The 19953-nt window shown below is 38.7% G+C and overlaps 1 protein-coding gene across 7 annotated transcripts in view; it reads right to left on the reverse strand.

Annotated features, from left to right (window-relative positions):
* The window catches only part of HDAC9 (histone deacetylase 9), a 294314-nt gene that overhangs the window by 219248 nt on the left and 55113 nt on the right, over positions 1–19953 (reverse strand). For 3 of the 7 annotated variants that reach the window (XM_068404563.1, XM_068404561.1, XM_068404564.1), the window contains 4 exons: positions 18108–18349; positions 16992–17142; positions 14775–14901; positions 12734–12855 (listed from right to left, as the gene is read on the reverse strand). In XM_068404563.1, the coding sequence (XP_068260664.1) occupies positions 12734–12855; positions 14775–14901; positions 16992–17142; positions 18108–18349 (642 nt within the window). The remainder of the gene's footprint in view (positions 1–12733; positions 12856–14774; positions 14902–16991; positions 17143–18107; positions 18350–19953) is intronic. The other 4 variants (XM_068404562.1, XM_068404567.1, XM_068404568.1 and 1 more) reach the window with 3 other exon arrangements.

Raw genomic sequence — 19953 nt, forward strand, 5'->3', positions numbered from 1 at the left:
CTGACAATAATAATCCAGGTTTCAGTGCACTAAATATATAAATTTAACCAATTTTAGGATGTCTGCTCTGATGGACAAAATGCAGAACTGCGAAGTGGTTTCTTGATACTCGTCTGTGGCTGAGGCATTGACTTGGTGTGTGACTGCAGAGGTCACTGTACCATCCTGCCCCACCAAAGCTGAAGCAGAATTATTGTTGACTGCAACAGGTATGGATCACAACAGCAATCCCATGTGCTTCAGTGCTCTTCTACATGAAAGCAGTAATCTATAACTGTCAACTCTCTTCTGATAGTTGAAAAGGCAAAATTAAGTATTTTAAGCTTCAAGGATAGAGCTGTGGATTAAAATGATAAATGTATATACATATATATATACACACAGACTGTCCCAAAACACACACCTGAGATTATTCAGAAATTATTTTAATCCTTTAAATGCTGAAATGCAAACAAGCGAGCAAAAAGTGAAAATAAATTTTTCAAACTTTTTTTTTTTTTAAATTAAATTGTTCCCATGGTATTTGCAAGGCACTTGGAAAGCCTTAGTGGCAAATGGTGAAGAATTATTGTAATTAACCTGCCTTATGTTTCAAATGAGCATTTGGTTCAATACTTTAACTAGTGGTTCTTAGAAGCGGTCTATAGAGGGATAATGCTCAAAATAACTGTTCTGCATTAGTCACCCCTGGAAGTATTTCTGCTGCACATTATTAGCACCTTTGCTCAGCTTAATTAATCCACTGTCAAGGTTGACTATGTTCATCACCCAAAGACATTCTCCATGTGTAAAAGAAGTGTCACATGGGGAGCCAGTGCCAAATAACTTCTGAGGCTAAAGCTTTACTCACCAGCTTGCTGCAGAGTGGCTTCCTCATGCAAATACAAGCACTTAAGAATTAACCTTTTTTTTTGCTCCATTAATACCACAAAATCATTGAAAAGACCTTCATGTAGTCTGTTACTTTATGCAGTGATTCAACCATAAACCAAGACACTGACTCAGCAAGATAATCAATGTACGTGGCTAACTTTCTGTACACCAAGCATCCCATTGGAGTCCAGGACTCAGAACTAGACTACTTCTACCCCATACAGGATACATCCTGTATCTCACCTTCCTGAGGAAACAGGGCCTCTCTAAAGCGCTGGATGTGCTGAATGAGGTGGGGTTTGCTGGGTTAGATGCCTGCAACTATAGTGGGCTGAATCATCCGACCAAGGAGCCAGAATACCAGAGACAGAGAAAAATGAGAGCACGTGGCCAGGAGTGTGGCAGATGAGGAAAACGGACTGCACGTTTTCATGGCAGCAGGCTGGTAGGTTGGGCTATTCATCTAAAATCCTGCTAGGAACCAGTATACATCTGATATTGGTCTAATTGGTCACTATTAGGCTAGCCTCTTTGCTCCACAAATCTTTGCACTTCTACTACACTTAGCACTTTGGAACAAGTAATACTAAGTTCCCACTTTGAGAAAGGGGAAATATGTTATTTGAGAGTGTTTTGTTGCAAAGAAAACAAAAAGAAACAGCTATTTTCTCTGAAAGCCATCAAGGCACATGTTATTGATTTCGATGGGAATCAGCTGATACTCATTTGAGTGATTCACTTGAGTGAATTTCAGGAAAGACTAGCCTGAAAATGGCTTTGTTTATGTAAATGCAGCATAATTTGGAATAATGAGATGTTGCAGTAATATGGCTTGTTCAGTCTCATTGCTATTACCTGGCTTATTCTGGTTTTAGTGCTGGTAATAATGAACTGGTATTACTCTTTAAATGACTGGAAGTGGGAAACAGATATGAAAGATACAGAAAGTACTAGTCTAAACAACAACAGAAGATATCACAGGCAACCCAAGGAGTGGTTACCTAACTCCTTGGCATGACTTGTAGTTATCTCTACAGAGCTGAGAACTGTGGTCCTAGGTGAAGAAAGACAGCGTTTCAATGATTTTTCTCATCTTTTATGGTATGTAACTGTACTGTTAAAAATAGAAAATATACAGGCTTCTATATAGGTAGACATCAATTTCATCACAACCACCATCATTGCTCAGGTAAAAGAAAACTATTCTTCTCTCCTGCGTAACATGATACTTAAAAGCAAGCATGAGAGATAGGAAAATGATTTGGTGAAGTTATTAAGTCCTATACTCCACTTTGCTTAGTATTAGCAATTTGCAGATACTAGCATTAAAGAATATAGCCTGGGGCTAGATTGCTCCCAAATGAGCTGAGGGGTTTTTTTGACAGGGCTTTGCTTCACTGTTTCTTTTTATTAAACACACAGAGACATTTAAGAAGAAGGGATAAAAATCATTTCTACGCATGGGGAGAGGACATATATATGAAGGGAATGTAAAAGATAATAATGCACTACTTTCCGATGGTTCCTGGAACACAGTACTACTTTTGTATCAGAAGAGTGTGTGCCAACTTCAAATCAGCATTTAATGAACCCAGGCAGGAAATGGGGGATGGGAGACAGTGCATAGCGAGCAGGTCCTCATCTCGAGGCTAAAGCCATATATAGGAAACCTGAAGAACAGAAAGTGAGCTTTTGTCCAGACTTCGAAAGGCTCTAAAATGAAAGCATTTCCTTTTCCTGGCTGGCAGACTGGTTTAGAAAAGCTGTGGGGCAGTCGAGGTAAATGATGCTAAATTTGGATACAAAGATTCCAACAACAGCATGAGCAACAGCAGCAAAATTCACATCTTACTTGAGAAAGATAAATTGTACCCTATTGCCCAGGCACAATCTGTTATCACTAAGATAATTTTGAAACAATAACTTGGACTTCTCTAATGTATTTAAGTCAACAGAAACAATTAAAAACAAAGACTTCATGATCTTGAAGTAAATCTTCACTGGTATTCTCTATTTCTTTAGCTGATATATTTTTAGCTGTGAAGGGTCATATATTATACTGATTTGAATATGTTCTATGCTGTACTCCATGCAGGAGTTATTGTTTTTTCCTGCCTTATATCTAACAAGTATCAATAAAGGAAAACATAGCCAAGGAATCTTTTTTCACACCACATAGGTTGTTATTTTTTATACTATTGTACTAGAGACCCAGGCACAGATAAGCATTTTGTGCTTTACAACATACAACCATGACAGTTCGTGCCTGAGATGGCTTAAAGTCGAAGTTACAGGACAAAAAGATGATGTATGGGTACAGACCATCAGAGGTACAAGAGAAAATATTAAGATGGTGCTAGTTAGCACAATGGTGGCATTGCCAGCATAATGAGATAACTTTGAGATCTCTGTTGTGATTTCACTTGAAGCAGGAGGAGCAGAATGGGAGAAAACATACTGCAAAGAGATGCTCATTTTGCTGCGTCCATCGCACAGCACAACAGGTTCCTGGTCCGTGCTGTGAGCTCCCAGTCAGCATGTTAATAGACATAAACAACAAAGCAGGCTGCCTGTCTATGCCATGCCAGGACCTGGAGCTCAAGGAAGAAGTCAAATCCCACCTCACTACTACACCAACGAAAATAGGCAAAAGAGGTGTATCTAAGGTTCGTAACAAGCTAGTATGATGGTAGTGGGCTAGGGAGAAACTTTCCAGATTCCCCTTCGGGGATGTAGGTAGAATGAAAGGCACAAGATACTCCTATGCACCATCAGAAAGGACAAATGAGGAGATAATCTGGGCTTCCTCATCAGAACTATGAATGCAACCAAAGCCAGGCAGAAAGGCAGAGAACACAGGTCAGGTACCAAAACTGTTTCCAGCTTCCTCAGCTGCTTTGTGGAGAGCTGTGAATAAGTTTGCCCTTCTGAGAGACCTGACGGTCTCACAGCCTTTCCTCTGCTGCACGTGGTTCTTGCAGACATGTAAATACTCTGCCCTGTATGGAGTTTCTGACTTCTGCTCTGGCTTCCTGTAGGCAGCCACAGACTGTTTCAGCCACCTCCACATAGCTGAATATATTGATGAGCAGTGACTTTTTGTTTTCATACATGACCAACATCTGCTGTAGAAGGCCACGTCCTGATACAAGACAATATTAGATGGTGGATAGATGGGATATCCTCCCCACTGGCTGACAGACAGGGAGATACCAGCATGTAGTTCAATTCAGTAGGTTCAATGACTTCTAAATCCTGGTAATTTAAAATGCCATTTCTGAAAGAGTTTTAAATTAGATTCATGAGACTGAAAGCTATTTACACACGCCCTCTAAAGCTCTTCCAAGAACTACATGGACCCGACCGCTGGGTGGTCCCAATGAGGCGGGAGCACCAGATACAGCAGTACAGGATGGAGACATTTTGTTTTTCTGGCTTGCATCACCTAATGTGTTTTCAGCATATACTGAAACTGTTTCCTGTACAACCATTCGCTTTAAGGGGAGTGCTGGTCATACGTGAAACCCTTTAGTCCTTTGCTTTATTTTACTTTTGTAAAAGGTAGAATGCTTTATTTATTCAGACTAAGGTAAATATCCATTCCCTAAATAAAAAAACAGGTTTAGTGAAACACATGGCAAAAGAGGTAATTAGATTAGAGGGGATCTCGCAGCCCTTCAGCTCTCTTCAGGCTAAGGAAGGCAATTTAACAAGATTAAAAATTTTTCATTGATTTCCTAAAGAACGTTCAAAAATGAAATATTCCCTGAGGGCATTTTAAATATCTAACTTTTCCTTGTTGTTCATTGCAGTCTGTGTGAAACAGAGAATTTCTGTTTTATTATCCATGCAAACAAGTGTTATCTTTCCAGGAATGATTTATTGAGTTAGATGTACGAATTACTTAGTGTACTGCTTGCATATAGCCAGAATTATAGATCTTTATATTTTTCATGAAAGGCTCATCAGTGTAATATATTTCCTGTTGATATTTGTTCTGCATGTAACCTGTGAGGTAAAAGAACAGGTCTCATGACAAAATTCTTAATAATTTCTATTACTTAGCACAGAAACAGCATCTCCTTGCATTTGTACCAACTGGGCTATATAGCGGTTTCAATGAGGCCATCATTTCACGTCAAGTCTGCTGAAACTATGGCATATTATTGCTGTCAGGTCCATCTTCTTCCATGTAAATGAATATTCTTTTGCAATAATAAATAGGGGATTAAAAAGAAAATAATACTATACTGTCTTGAAAGACAGAATAAAAGAACAAGGATATTTTAAAATTAATTCTCATCTTCCCTGCACATCTTCAAATTCTGTAATTTTTTTGCATTTTCGTAGCACTCATGAGAGCCAAATTGCATCTGAGTTCTCAGAATGTGTAGAGGAGAAAGAAGAAGGTGAAACAGGTCATTTAATAGAAGCCATCCCTCATTTGAATGGTAGTAATCAAATCTAGATATGCATGACTGGCAGTCCTTCTGGTTAGGTCTCCACTGGTTATTCTTGCCCCCCCTTCTGACTACATACACCAGTCTAGCTGGGAGGAAGTAATGGGAATATAATACCATACTTTCTGCAAATACAGCAAACCCCACTCTTCAGCCTAAATCCTCCTCCAACATCCATTGAATCACTAATTTTGCACAAGAAAAAAAAACACGTTCTTCAGTGAAGAAGTGCCAGAGATAATCCCCTAGCCCCAAAAGTTGAGGCTTTTCTGGGGTCACAATTTGACCCCTAGATACATGATTCATTTTTTATAAAATAATCATGTTAATGACTATGTTGCTCCCCAAGCCCCATACAAGAAGGAATTAGTTAATAGGGTGATTAAATCCCACAGATTGCAATCTAGGAAAATATCCAGCAGTGATAACTCATTGATGGCAGGCAAAAATAATAATTTCATCAACCTTCAGAAATTCATGATGAAACACCATCATCTTCTCCCCCAGTTTAACAGGGCATCAATGTGATCAGTAGATGAGAGCTGGGCAGGTCTAGATTGCTCTTTAGAGTTGTCCAAAGGCAACACAGAGTAGAGGATGTCAAGAAAACAAAGGAACCAAAACACAGTATATCTTGCTTTCCTAGCAGATGAGAACTATGCGCCAAGAGTAGGAAGGCACTTCAACTCCACTGAAGACAAATGAAGATAAAATTGGCCCACGAGTTGTTTGGGCTTTCAAAACATGTTTGTCTTAACTTCTGTAGGCAAGGGTGACTTTGTGAAAGGATCTCTTCATGTAAAGCGAAGTGAGGAGAAAACCCCCACCTGTTTAAAGACTTAATTAGACGTTGACACTGTACCTTCACAACAAAACTGAAATAAAACAAGTTTACTTTTAGATAGGTCCTTTATGCTCTGGGATATAATTCCAGTCCCCTACAACTTAATTAGCTAAATATACAACGTAACCTTCCATCTGGTAGAGTAATTTAACAGGAATAATTGTGCACCACCATAACTCAACGAGACACTGAGGAAAACCATTGAAATGCTATTTCCTTTCCTTTGGAAGAGAATTACGTAAAATTTCAGCATGCTTTGTATTTCTAACAGTTAAAGCCAACAGGGAGGTATCACTCTCATTTATATTACTTTCCCATGAGAAAATCAAAAGCAAAGTACAAAGCTCATGCCAGAACATGTTATTTGGCATCTAAAACCCTTAATTAGAATTGTGGGTTTGAACAGCTTTTTCTGCGAAACGATGTTTTGCAGGAGTTTGGAGAAGTGCAATCTTTACTAACCAACGTCTTCTATTTTGGATGATCTGATACCATGTGATTTCCACTCTTCACTTCTCTGTCTATTTCTTTCTTTTTACCATCTTTTAGATGTTCTTGTTTACTTTTCTAAAAGTTTTCAACTGTCCCTGCCCTATATACAGAGGAAGAAAAATCCTAGTCCCACTGAAATCAAACAGGACAGTTTCTACTGACTTCAAAGAGTCTCAGATTTTATATGCAATATTTTGTTTCTTATTTATCCAGAGGGAATAGACTTTGAAATGACCATTAAAACCATTCCACTTAATTTTCAATGGACATTATGTTGTTAAAATGTTTTAGATTTTAGGACTGCTCCCTGATCCTTCTTTAAGCTGTTTCCTTTAGGTTCAAAAGTCAAAAAGGTGTCTAGTATCTCATTACCTGCTTATCAAAAAGTTATGCAAGCTACTTGTTAATGATAATTTATAAAACATTTCTGAAAACATATACAGTTTGTGTAAGAAAACCTTTATGTAACCACACTAAGCAGAACTTTGTAATTCAATTTTGTCTGTGCATTGGCAGTAAAAGGAGAACTACGACAGAATTTAGACCAAGATTGTATAATTAGTCTAGCCATCAAGAAGGTTCGGTATCTAGTGCAACGGAGTAATTACTGGCAAGATAGAAGGTGATGCATATACAAGTAGTAGGACTTTTGCTAAAATAGAAATACAGTGAAAAACCTTTATCCAGGTCATCTTGAAACTGAGTAAGAAGCACCCATGCATAACACCTTCACTTCCTGCAATTAAAAGTAAGAATTAAATAAAATATATTAGAGAAACAATCTTGCACTGATGGGAAGGCTATGGTGGTCTTTATGGGAACCATCCTGGCGCAGACCGTGGCAGCTTTCATGATACCAAAGCATACCTACACAAGTTCTTTTCTCTCTGACAGCATCATTAAGCCTACCCTAGCATTCATTTTTATTTAGTTTTAAGCTATCTCCAAAAATTTCCCCTCTAACTCGAGATAAACTACAGTGACCGTGTATCCCTCCTCACCCCCAGCTTAGGAGGCTGTAGAACCCTGACGGACCCGAGATGACGGCAGCCCAGCACAGTAGCTATGACAGTATTACATTTCCTTAGAGCTGCTGGCTCCCAGGGGCTGACCTCTGTTTTGGCCTGTTCATTACATGAATCCGGAAGAAGCTGCTAACACCAGTTTGGTTCAGATTCACTCTTCAATTGCAAGTGAAAGCTTCTTCTCTTTTTAACACCTCTTACTACTAATTACGCCCTTTCAACTTATTGATAGTGAATTTAGGAAGGCTAAAAAAGTCTGGCGATTAATGGGAAGAGAAGTAGAGAAAAAGAACAGCTGGGAATCAGGAAGCCTCTTTCTCCCCCCCGCCCCGCCACTGTGTGATAAGCACCGGTGATTTTCTTTGGGCACATCACCTAGTCCAAATTTGTCAAGACTGTTCATTAACCCAGGAAAACAAGGACTCTGGAAGGAAGGAATGCTTAGCATCCCTGAAAAATGGGATATAATAAGGAGAAGCATATAATGTTTGCTTTGTTTTCCTGCTTCGATAAACAAAATGCCTCTCTCATTTATTATGTTCTCTCATAAACTCAGAGAAAAATAATGCTTCTCTCTACTGAGCTTTACTTCTTCATCTTGGCAGACATGGTAATTGAGGGTTTGTGATCCTCTAAGCCTTTTTTTTTAATTGAAGACCAAAAGAAACCCAGCTTTTTCATATACTGTTACTTCACAGGAGAGTGAAAATGCAAAGAGAAATGGAATTTGGTGGCATGAAAGGGAAGGGGAGAAAAACTTTCACACACGAAATGCTTTTCTTCTCAGTTTTGACTGCTCCAGTAAATTGCTGAGTCACTGAGTGCAGAAAGAATAATGTTAAGGAAATATTCTAATTAATTTGTTTTTTAAAAAAATTACATCTGCTGAGTTCTCATTCAGGAATCTTTCACTCTCATTACACAAGAGCTATGCTGTTATTCTACTGCCTAATCAGTTTAACTTAATATGGTTTTTACAAAGTGATCTTCCTGACTGTGCAGCACAGCCTTCTTCCTCTCTTTCATCACAATATTAAACAATCCTTCATCTCCTCTTTTTTTTTCTCTATATGAAATTAATAATTTCCCCCCTCCAAGCAAGAACCTTGTACTGTTTGCTATTTACAAAGAACATGCTATATTTCCATTGAGCATGCTTCTGTTTTTTGGAAAGCAAGCTACAAACATCTTCTCAAATAGTGCTATTGTGAGTGATCTTCAGATCTGTAAGCAAAATGCAAGTTGTAAGCCTACAACTTCATCAGCAAGGAAAGATTCAACTGGCATAAAACCAAAATAAATAGAAATGTTGATTGACATTCCCATTCTGCCATGATTGTACTAAACTCGGGAAAGAAAAAGCAGTTTACACTTGATATGCTGATGTCCCCAGGAATTTCTTCCAACAAAAGCCAAAACATGAGGCAAACTGCAGAAATTCCACCTATAGCAACATTCTAAAAACCCATGCAGCTTTGATTAGAGAGCTAACATTTACTGGAATTTACTAGCTTTTGCTGGTTTGCGTCAACACTTGCACATAGAAAATGAAATGTTACAGACTGAAGAAAATGCAAATGTTACGGCTATTTGCCAGAATTTCTGCATTTATTTGACAAGGTAGAAAAAAACAAAAAAGCTTTCTTTGAAAAGAACTTCTATCCTATCAAACCCATATGGTTTGCTACATTTTTGTTAGTTTTACAGCAACCTCGTCAAGCAGATAATATTTTCCCAGATAAATAGACAGAATTATGGAGATCAGCAATCAAAAGTTCCCCATATTAAATGATCAGGTTTTCAAAAGCGCACAGCTCCCATCAGAGCTCTTACAACAGTCAGTATGAATTTCAAAAGTGTTCAGTAATGGGGAGGAATTTTCAAACCTCTCTGGGTAATTTAGACACATTAGGCTCATTGAAAGTTAATGAGCCATGTGCTGCTCAGGCTCTTGGGTGCTTTGCAGAAAACACACGTTATGACTGGTATCCATGGTGAAAGTTGTGGGCATTTTTAAAATTTGATCTTACGCTGTTTAGGCTAAATTCTACTCTCAGCTACAGATGTGTAGCTTCTCCTTATGGTATATTTATCTGTCCAATGAAGCAATAGCTCCCCTTGCTCTGCTCTTTTGAAAGTCTGTCAACACAGAGCATCTGAATGCAGCTGTGCAAAGGGCTGCATATCCTGGCCTCTAGCCCCTAGGACAGTCCCAATCCGACATGCAGCTAAGCTGTGTGAAGCCTACTGCTGACAAGTTCTGCTACATCTTGTACAGAAAGGAATAATCCACACGACTGAGACTTACTGAGTAACCATAGTCACTGCACTAGGATGTTAACTCTGGTACCTAACTGTAAACCATAGAAGCAGCAAGACTGTTAAGTGTTTCCCTAGTTATCTATGTATCCCATCATTCCAGATGCTAGAAGAGTAAAAGCTGCACAGAATATTTTCCTCTTTTAGTCTATCTGAATTCACTTTTAAAAAAGTAACATGCAGGTGTCACTTCAGGACTAATTAAGCAAAGGTTAAATAGATTATCGAACAAGAAAGTGAGCAAGCAAGACTCATAATTTATAATGCCTGTGTGACACTTGGTGTTCCCTTAGCACTGAAAAACACATTAGGATATCAGGAGAGAATCATTCAGCTTTGCTGCCCATTAAATATGATCTTAGAGTAACCAGTTCAATCAGAATTATCTTCCAAGGGCATTATATTAAGGTTGGAGAAGAGAAAAATACCTCTGTATTTATATTACGAATACAGGAAAGAAAATTGAGAAGCAAAACAAAGCTATGATTAAAACCCACAACAGGTATTCCTTTCTTAAGGCTGAAAGGAATGTGAGGTTCGCTTTCATATGAATTGCTGACTTCATGCAGGTTCAGCACCACACACGGTTTACCAGAAGCCAGTGGCAATAAGTCTTCATAGCCTAAAGGAAAGGAAAAGAGGTTCACCCCTCATGGCAAAGGTCAGATTTCTGCAGGCTTATAGCCTGTCCACATACATGAGTGTTCGTGGAACATCTTTGTCTAGTAAGGTCCCATGAGGATGACACAGGCTCCACAATGTCCCCTCTGCCTGGAGGATGGCCCTATAACCACCCAGATCAGTTTAGGGTCATTTGACTTGTGTCAGTCTGGTTCCTGTTGCTTTTACTCTCAACCTGATGAACAATCATTGGAACCTTTGTGGGGATGTTGCTGAAGGCTGGAATTAAACAGCTCTAGCATACAGAGAGACCAGACGTGTAAACATGGTATTTAACAGTTGCTGTTTTCACGGATGTGGAGAGCTATCAAATATACTCCCTTGTTAACATACAACATGCTGTACACTTAATTTGTATTTGATTATCAGAATCACTACGTAAATGTCATAGAAATGGTCATGCTAATGATTGTATTAGTATTTGTCTACTTATTCTGTAGATATCTTTTCAGAGAGTCATCATGTCCTTTGTTCAGTTTTGGAACTGATGCATTGCATGCCCAAATATTTGGAATAACATATAGAAAACATCTGGGTTTAATTATATTATAGTCCTCTTATGCAGACAATGGGAATTGAATTAAGGAATATTTTGAAACCCCCCCAGAGATATAAAAGTATTAGCAGCTGCACGAGAACTTTACTGTTATAATGTTTGAAAATGTTTTGTTTTACAGATCAACAGTCTGACACACCATAAATATCAATCATAACATTTAAGATATATAAACATGGAAGAAAAATTAAAACTTGCTTTTCAAAAACATATAGATGAATTCACAGCATTTAGAAGATGTAGAGCATATCCTTTTGTTTAGAAAATGAAAATGTATATTCTATTGGCACAGAAAATATATGTTGTACAGTGGTATTAAGCAGAGAACCACATAAGGGCTTATTGTGACTCAGCAGCCTGAACAAGATTTGATAGAATCTTGTTATATTGCCACCATATTGTACAAAGAGTAATTCAGCTAAAATAAATTAGCATTTTGCTTTTCATGCTTTCATTCCTTCAAAAATATTTGGAGATATAATACGAGCTTAGAGAGTCTGACCCAAAGTATTAGATACAGACTGGATTTTCTTTCTGAATGTATGCTGGTTCCAAATGCCACTTCTTTTCAAGTCAATACCAGTTTTGCAGTTAGTTTTCAATCTCCCAGTGGCTAAATCACATTCAAAGGCTGTTAGCACAGTAGGGGGTCAGACTTTCTCTCTGAATGTAACTATATCACTCAACAGCAGACTCATGCAATAAGCGACCTAATGTTTTCTTTTCTTTTTTTTTTCCCCCTCCTCTTAGTGTCTCCCTGCATTCCTGGATACCGGTCACTGCACCAAGGACCTGAGGCAACAACCACATGGACCCCACCACCATCCTTCTAGCTTTCTTTATGGTGCAGAAAAAGTGAAGTCTACAGTTCACCTGCTGTCAAGACAAAAGGTTCAGTTGTTAAATCCTCTGAAACATTCTGGAACATTCAAAGGAACATTTTATTGTACAATATTCCACATTCCTATGTGTAAAAAGCACATAAAAATGTGTGTGTGTATGCATGCATATGCACATATGCATACAAACTTTGACAACCAATGACAAAAAATATAATATTAATCCAATTCCTCCTCTCTCCATGAAATCCCCTCAAAATGCCCTGAAAAACATCATCTAAAGCAGCATACCATCTGAAGACAGATGCTGTATCTACCATGCGAAAAAGAGCGAGCTATTAAACCCAGAAGTAATATTGAGATAAAGAAAATAATGCTATAAAAGATCTGTGAAACGATGGTCTGTTTAGAAACTAAATTTACAAGGACTGAAGCTTGTACTAGCTGTTAGCATTGGGAAACACCAACTCTTGATACCATGTGGTCAGCCCAACCTCGTAAGGATGCAGTCAGGATCTTTGAACTTACCCATAGTATCATCCTCAACAGGCTTTGTGGATTATGCCTTGCTGATGGACAGCCTGGTTAAAACAAAGGGTGGAAGAATTGCTGGGTAAGGGTTCGAATAAACTACGCTAACTTACCTGTTTTACGAAGTGGAAAATCATCCTTGGCATCCTGTGCTCCTGGTAAAGTGTATTTGTATGGTGGCGAGGCCCCGCTCAGGGGTGGAGAGTTTTGATCCAGTGAGGTATGGTGGGCAGCCCTGCAGGAGACACAGAGAGGTCACAAATTAGCAGTCACTGAGGTGACCAGCAGTAACCATCTACACATGTTGTACACATGTCTCAGCTGTGTTTATGTTCTTGCTCCTCTAAGTGTGCACAAACCACAGACTCATGTAACCAATTTCACTTTTACAGTAAGTTATGGAACTCCTCAGGATTCCCAAGAACGCACTTTTTGCACTCATTATAAAAGTCACATAGGATAAGAGTCATGTTGACCTACAGACAGGATCTGTCACCAGTTTGGGGAATTGACCATTTTAGATTGTTGCATTTTAATATGAACCAGCTGAGGCACAGCAAAAGCCATTTATGTCTTGTTTATTACATACAAATAGATGTACATTGATCCAGCCTCTTCTATCAAAAAGTGGAGGATTTCAGGGCAGTGGGGGCTTGCATAAAACTAACCAGAAATATTGAGTTATTATTAGCTGTTGAGAAAAAAAAGCAAACTATTTAGTGGACAAGGTAGATAAAAACTTGCATTGAAGTTCAGTTTATAAGTGTGAGCACACCACTCTGCAGCACGTAGCACTCACGCCAGCAGAGAAGCTCCAAGCTGAAGAGTGTTTTCTGACAATGGCTGGATGAAAGAAATAGTGTGGGCAGATCTTTCTGAACACGGAAACTGCAAATTGCAAAGAAATTGCATCATTTGGCTCAGAGACAGGGTTTTTTTTGGTTGGTTCATTTTTCTGTTTAGAGAGGGAGAGAGGGAAAGGAGGGAGGCTTTCAAACTTTGTGTTTATCTAAACATAATTTTACTTGGTCTTTTACAGAGTCTCTCCCTATCTTTCCAATGTAGCGTGGTTAATCAATAATATGTCTCTGTTACAAGGCACACGACCATGAGAGGAAGTACTACTTTCCCTAGTGTAGCAGAAGACATCCTCTGCAGAGCTCCTCGCTCTCACTCATCCGAAGACTCAGAACTGAGCTCAGATTATTAGTCCAGAAATCTTACATACTCAAGAGAATTTTACACATTATTTGGAAAACAGAAATATTAAGTACTGTATCTCCACCAGAAACAATGTAACTATCCATTAAATCATGTTACCACAATGCTCTGATTAGCTCAGAATGGAAACTCCAAGGGCAGACCTTCGGTAATTCTTTTTAAAAAGAACAAGTACTAGGTGGAAATCTAGTGTACGATATATATTTCTGTTTGTCCTATTGAAGGTCAATTCGGGCATAACATTGAAGTCTTTCAGAAATGCAGCCAGAGTTCATTTTGTTGGATTGATTTATGTGTCTGTTGTAATAAGGAAGTTGAAAAGGAATTAATTAGTTCAAAAAAAAAAAGGGATAAAACCTGTAAAAATTGTAAACACTTAAAATGTTAACAGGCCCATCACATGACTCAACAAAAGCACTTGTTTCAATGGTCTAAGCAGATTCTCATCAAGGCCAAAGCATCATAAGAATATGCAGGTTTGGATACTAAAATCCATCAAAGTAAGAAAAGTTAAATGACCATTATCCTTCTCAAAATCCTTGTGAGTTACTTACACCATGCAAGTAACTTCACTGGAAAGCAGCATCTCTACAAGAAGAAACAAGTTTTGTGATTGATTCAAAATCCAAGTAAATCAAACACAAAGTTGTTCTAACTGCAAAAATTGAAGAGACTTGGAAAAATGACAGGTATAGTTGTAAAATTTGTGATAGCATCACAAATTTGTTTATACAAATCTCTGACACCATCTTGTTCTGTATAGCTCTCGTCTCATCACTGAACACCAAGCACTCTTCAGTTCAACCAGAAATATTACACTGCTAGCTTTCTGCTAACTTCTTGGTTGAACTTCTGTCTTGTTTTGGAGGCAGACTCTCAATACCCCTGCTAGAGAAGCACTCTGGCAAGTTTTAAGCTTAATACTGAACATACGTGTACCAGAGCTTGGGGTGATGGTTCATGGAATGATTCTTCCCGTTTGCTGGAGAGTCTTTTGTTGCCGATTTACTCAACAGGAACTCTTGAAGTTTCTGCTTCACTTCTGTACTGGCCACTGCCCCTAAGACACATGAAATTAAACATATCTTTACTTTAAAAAATTACATTTTTAAAGAAAACAAAAACCAAAACACAAAAAAAGAGCCTGTGTCTTGCTGCTGGAAGTGTTGTAAACTATAAAAAATATTGGTGGAAATCAGCCAAAATGAGATAACATTCAGGTTAAATGTTTGTCTGTAGAAGACTGAAGTTGGCCATAACCCAGAAATCCAGTGAAGTCATAAGGAATATTTCAACAGTAGATGAGGCCATTTATCCAGGGCCAGATGTATCTAAAGAATTTAAATTATTTCCTAATAATTCCCAAATACAAAACCAAGGATAGAACTAAAAAGATAGTGACAAAAGGTCACTTCGAGTGTGCAATAAAGAATGTTTTTTTCTTTTAGTAAAGTAATAGTAATAGCACAGCAAAACTGCCCTCTGAACACTGTCTTGGTTGTGAGCAGAACGCCACAGAAAGAGCCAGCAGTGAGCCTTTTTATTCAAGCCACTTAAGAGCCTTTACCTGTGATGCCTAGAAGACAGATGACAGTCTGAAACATGAGTCTTAGTTGACAACTCTACTCTTATGACACAAAACCAACAGAAAGACTTTGCCAACTCCTACTTGCAGCATGGACATGCTGCTTTATTTACAGCCATAATACTCTTCCATAAAAAAAAGTATGAAAAAGAAAAATCTTCTTTCACACAAAAGGGAAGAAAAAACATTTCTTTGAAAGTAGCAGCACTAAGACATACTGACACTCTTAATTATTTGGTTATCCAACCCTGACATAGCACAGCTAGCTGGTAAGCATGTCCCCCTGTGAACCAGTTCCCATAAAAAAACTCTACTACCCCTCAGCTTCAGATCCTAACTCCCCTCCCTGCACATTCCTTCCCTCCTCTACTCATTAAGTAGATCATCAGCAGAGCAAATGCTGGGGTTGGGCCCAGGGGGTCACAAGTGCTGCTTGGCTGGCTGCTACATACTGAACAGCTGCCCAGGAAGCCAAACTGAGAAGGGAACCATTGAGTCCACATCGCTGCTCTTCCTTCGGTGGGAGCACTAATAAAGAAAACCCAACTGTTTATACAGGGGCTGATTTTTCATACCACTTACAGGAACCTTTTATTCCTGCAGTTTCTGCCACCCTCCCACTGCTGTGTTTATAGGCTGGCGATGCTTTCATGGATTTGTTGCTGACCAAACTACTGGAAGCACCATGGATATCTTAATTTCTAAAGCCTACAATATGGTACACCTACAACTGTTGAACTGATACATTTTGCCACCCAAGAAAAAAAGGCAGGAGCATAATCTACAGCTCTTTTCTGCTTCAGCCTTTGTCAGTTAATTCTTGCGGTCATTTAGCAGGGAAAGTAACAATATCTGCTCGTGGCAGCTTTATTTTGAATACCTTCACAATGTACTTCAACCTGATTTTTAAACTGACCTTACTAAGGAGAATTATTTGTATCTATCTCCCTCTAGTGAGCACCAAATTCCAACAGTATCCTTTATATCTGTCATTTGCCTTAGAGCTATATATGAACTAGAAATAACTCTTGGTTGGGCCTCATGAAATGGCATCAAGACAAACACAAGGCAGTTTGAAAAAGTACTAGCAAAAGTATTCAGAAGTCTCAGCCAAATATATTCTTAAATATTTTGTTCTATTTTCAATCTTGAAACAATGCTCAAATTAGTTAATCAGCAAGTAATTTGTTTTTTTGCTGTTTTGTAGTGCTTTCTGTATTGGGAAATAAGCTCTTCAGAAAGAAGTTCTCAAGTGAAGCTTTAGGCTTTCAAATTCCCTCCTTTTTTTTATAAAAAGAGCTAGATTCTTGAGAGGCATATACACAGGTCTGTCAAAATGTGCTTTCCTACAGTCCTCCAAGTCTGCACACAAACCAGCAAGGTGTTTCTGTGGGTGCAACAGGTGGCCCTGCCTTTCCACAAGCACAGCCTCGACTTCTCTAGTTGCATATTTCACACAGGAATAGGCTTGCTTCAGGTTCCTGTTCATTGTCCATTTCGGCTGGGCAAAGGCAAAGGAAAATAGATTAATTTCTTATTAGGATTCATGGTACATTGGCTCTTACTTTCTCGGCCTCTTTCTTTGCCTCGGAGGGGAGGAAGCTGTTGTTCCCTGCGATGCCTCTCCAGTTCCTGCTCTTGTCTCTGCTGCTCCAGTTTCTGCTCTTTTTCAAGGAGTTCTTGCTGGTGTTTAATGGCTAGGAGTTCCTGTTGTAACTTGCACAGAACAAAAAAGACATGAGAAAGCACAGTTTGCACTGTTTTCTAGGTCAGTCCTGACTAAAACAACCCCCCTTGAATAACCGAGTATCAGTGCTTGCTTTTGTGCTTACACTTCTTTTCACCTCTTAACCGACTTTCCCCAGTCTTTTAAGTGGGATAGTGCATTACCGGCTGTCATTAAAACGAACTCTCACGTCAGGTAGCAGCCTGCTGCTCTGGTTTCACTTCTTTCTCTTTTGGCAAAAATGCCTGGAAACTGCACAGGGTTCTTTGCCAGTGCATCACCCAACTCTGGCTGCTGTGCTCCACTGCATTTGTCAGCTCCATCGAGCAGAAGCTTAGCACGCTAGCATAATGGCAAGTAGATCAGAAGGAAAAAATGAAAAGAAAGGCAAGATCATAAATTCTCGGTCAAAATCCACTATAGCAATCCTACCATAGTGCATGTAATCCCATAAATCATTTTCTTTTTACATTATATGATGCAGCTCAGAGAAGAGTGAAAACACAACACTTACAGGGCCTGCCTCCGTTTTACAAATGCAAATATTATACACTTGCTTATCAACTTGGTTTGTGGGCGCACACTCAAACAGCACCCCCAAAAAGCAGTCTTTTAATATACTCAAAACTGCACATACAGAAAAGACAGCCATATTGAAGTCTGGCTGAAAATCCAGCTCTGTACAATAGATAGCTGTAGTTTAATTTTCTGTGGATGTGGTGGCTTCATGAGCTTGATGATTCTCATAGTACTGCCTTGGTTTGCTGTGAGCAACGTGCTGGTAGGTGCTAGCGGTTTTTCTTGAAAAGGCTTTTATCACCCAAATACAGAGGAATAAGCACTCAAATGCCATCTCTCAGTCACAGCGAATCTTTCAGCCACACTCTCCTTTTATGTCTGCCTCAGCATATTCAGTTTGCAGATAAAGGGAGGAATAAATTAAAAATGTTGCTACCTTTATGTGCTCCTGGAGCTGGGCCTGATGCTGACGGGTCAGGTTTTCATGCTGCTTCTGAAACTCTGCAATCAGCAGTTGTTTCTGAATTTGCTGCTGCTGCTGGATCAGAAGTAGCTCCTGCTGTAGCTGCTTTTCACGCATAATCGGGTCCACCATGGGAACCATCATCCTGAGATCAGTTCGCAAGTCTAATGGTGAGATAGGCTCTAATCCCACAGGAACCTCTGACTTTACATCCACTACAGGAGGAAAACAACAAAACGTATATATATTAAATACACCTGCAGAAGGAGAACAGAGATCATTCCTGCTGGGGAAAAGACCAATTTCACTCAAGGACTGCTTCAATGTACAGACCTAACAAAACACTAATGCAATCTACGCTGTATGCAAACTTCAGACATTCCTACTAGCAACTGGAGATTTTACAAATTGTTTTATCACTTTCTTTCCATTCTCTGCAAAAATACTCCCAGATTAACATTCTGCTAAAGAGACTAACAAGCAACCCAGTTCTAAAACCACATCGCAGCCTAATGGAGCAATGTTTAATGAAAATCTCCTAGGCACTATTAATGCTTAACAACAAACACTCAGGGCACTTCTCCAGTGTAAGATGAAGGCCTCCCAGTTCTTGCTGCATTGCAAGAGATTTTCCAAAGTCAGCGTGTAGGTTTTCAGAGGGTGGTGTTACACACAAACAGCCACCCAATGCTACGTAGCTACTGCATGTAAATATACCCAGTAAACACACAGGAGTAACAAATACATAAAACTATAGGAAAATAATTTTACACACAAAACAAGAAGTTTTAATACAGCTTTGAAAAGCATACACATGCTTGGAGTGGATTAGACATAATACACTATATGTGGCTTGTAAGAAAATGAAAACATCTTGAATTATTCCAATTTGTTGCAACAATGGTATATATTGTTAATCCAGCATTAAAGTACTTAATGAAAAATCCTGTGGTTTTCTACCTCCTTATTTAAATCAAAGGGACTAAAAAGCAGTAGAAGATTTGATGATTTTCACTACAATACTTGTAAAGGTCAGGTTTTCACATTAAGTGAAGAAACAGAGTGTAACTTTACCTGTTTCAAAAGAACAAAAAACTAGCAAGTAACATTTCTACAAGAGGAAAATAAATAGCGCTGAGGGTCTCTGCTAACGCTCAGCAGTTCTGATTCCATCCACAAGAGGACAGTGGAACACAAACACATTCATTCCTGTTCCTGCTGCTTCACTATCTTCAGAGGAAAATAAGATTATTAACTGAAAACAAACATGCTGTTGCAAATGACTAGGGAACAAGATTTTAAGCATATTTTCTCCTTTTGCTCTGCTACAGCTGTATTTGTTTTCAAGGAGAAAAACAAAATGAAACAAATATTCTAGCAAACAGGAGCAGTAAAATTGAAACAGCATAAGTTGAAACTGCAGCAAATGGAGAGAACTGAATTCTAATGGTACGATCGAATCTATTAGCAAAAAGTTTCATAAAAAGTAGAGGCAAGGGACCAGAGAGAAGGCACCAAATCTCTTCTCCTGATCATATTCTTTTCTTCTCAAAATTCTGGAAACATACAATTTTCTGGGCCTTTTTTTTTTTTTTTAAAATCCTAGTAACTATGATTGTAAATCTCAGAGTACAATTTCCCTTCTTAACCCACTATCCCAACAGAATGATTGTGTCTAAGTGCTTACTTTTGTTCTGAGACTAATCACTAAATTATAAAAAAATCACCTTTAACTTACAAAAACTACTCTTGATTATAAATAATTGCTGCAGACCAAGAGAAACGGACAGGCAAAACCTCCAGCCTTTCATCCCATTTA

Source organism: Nyctibius grandis, chromosome 7, assembly GCF_013368605.1.
Source record: "Nyctibius grandis isolate bNycGra1 chromosome 7, bNycGra1.pri, whole genome shotgun sequence".
Taxonomy (NCBI): Eukaryota; Metazoa; Chordata; class Aves; order Nyctibiiformes; family Nyctibiidae; genus Nyctibius; species Nyctibius grandis.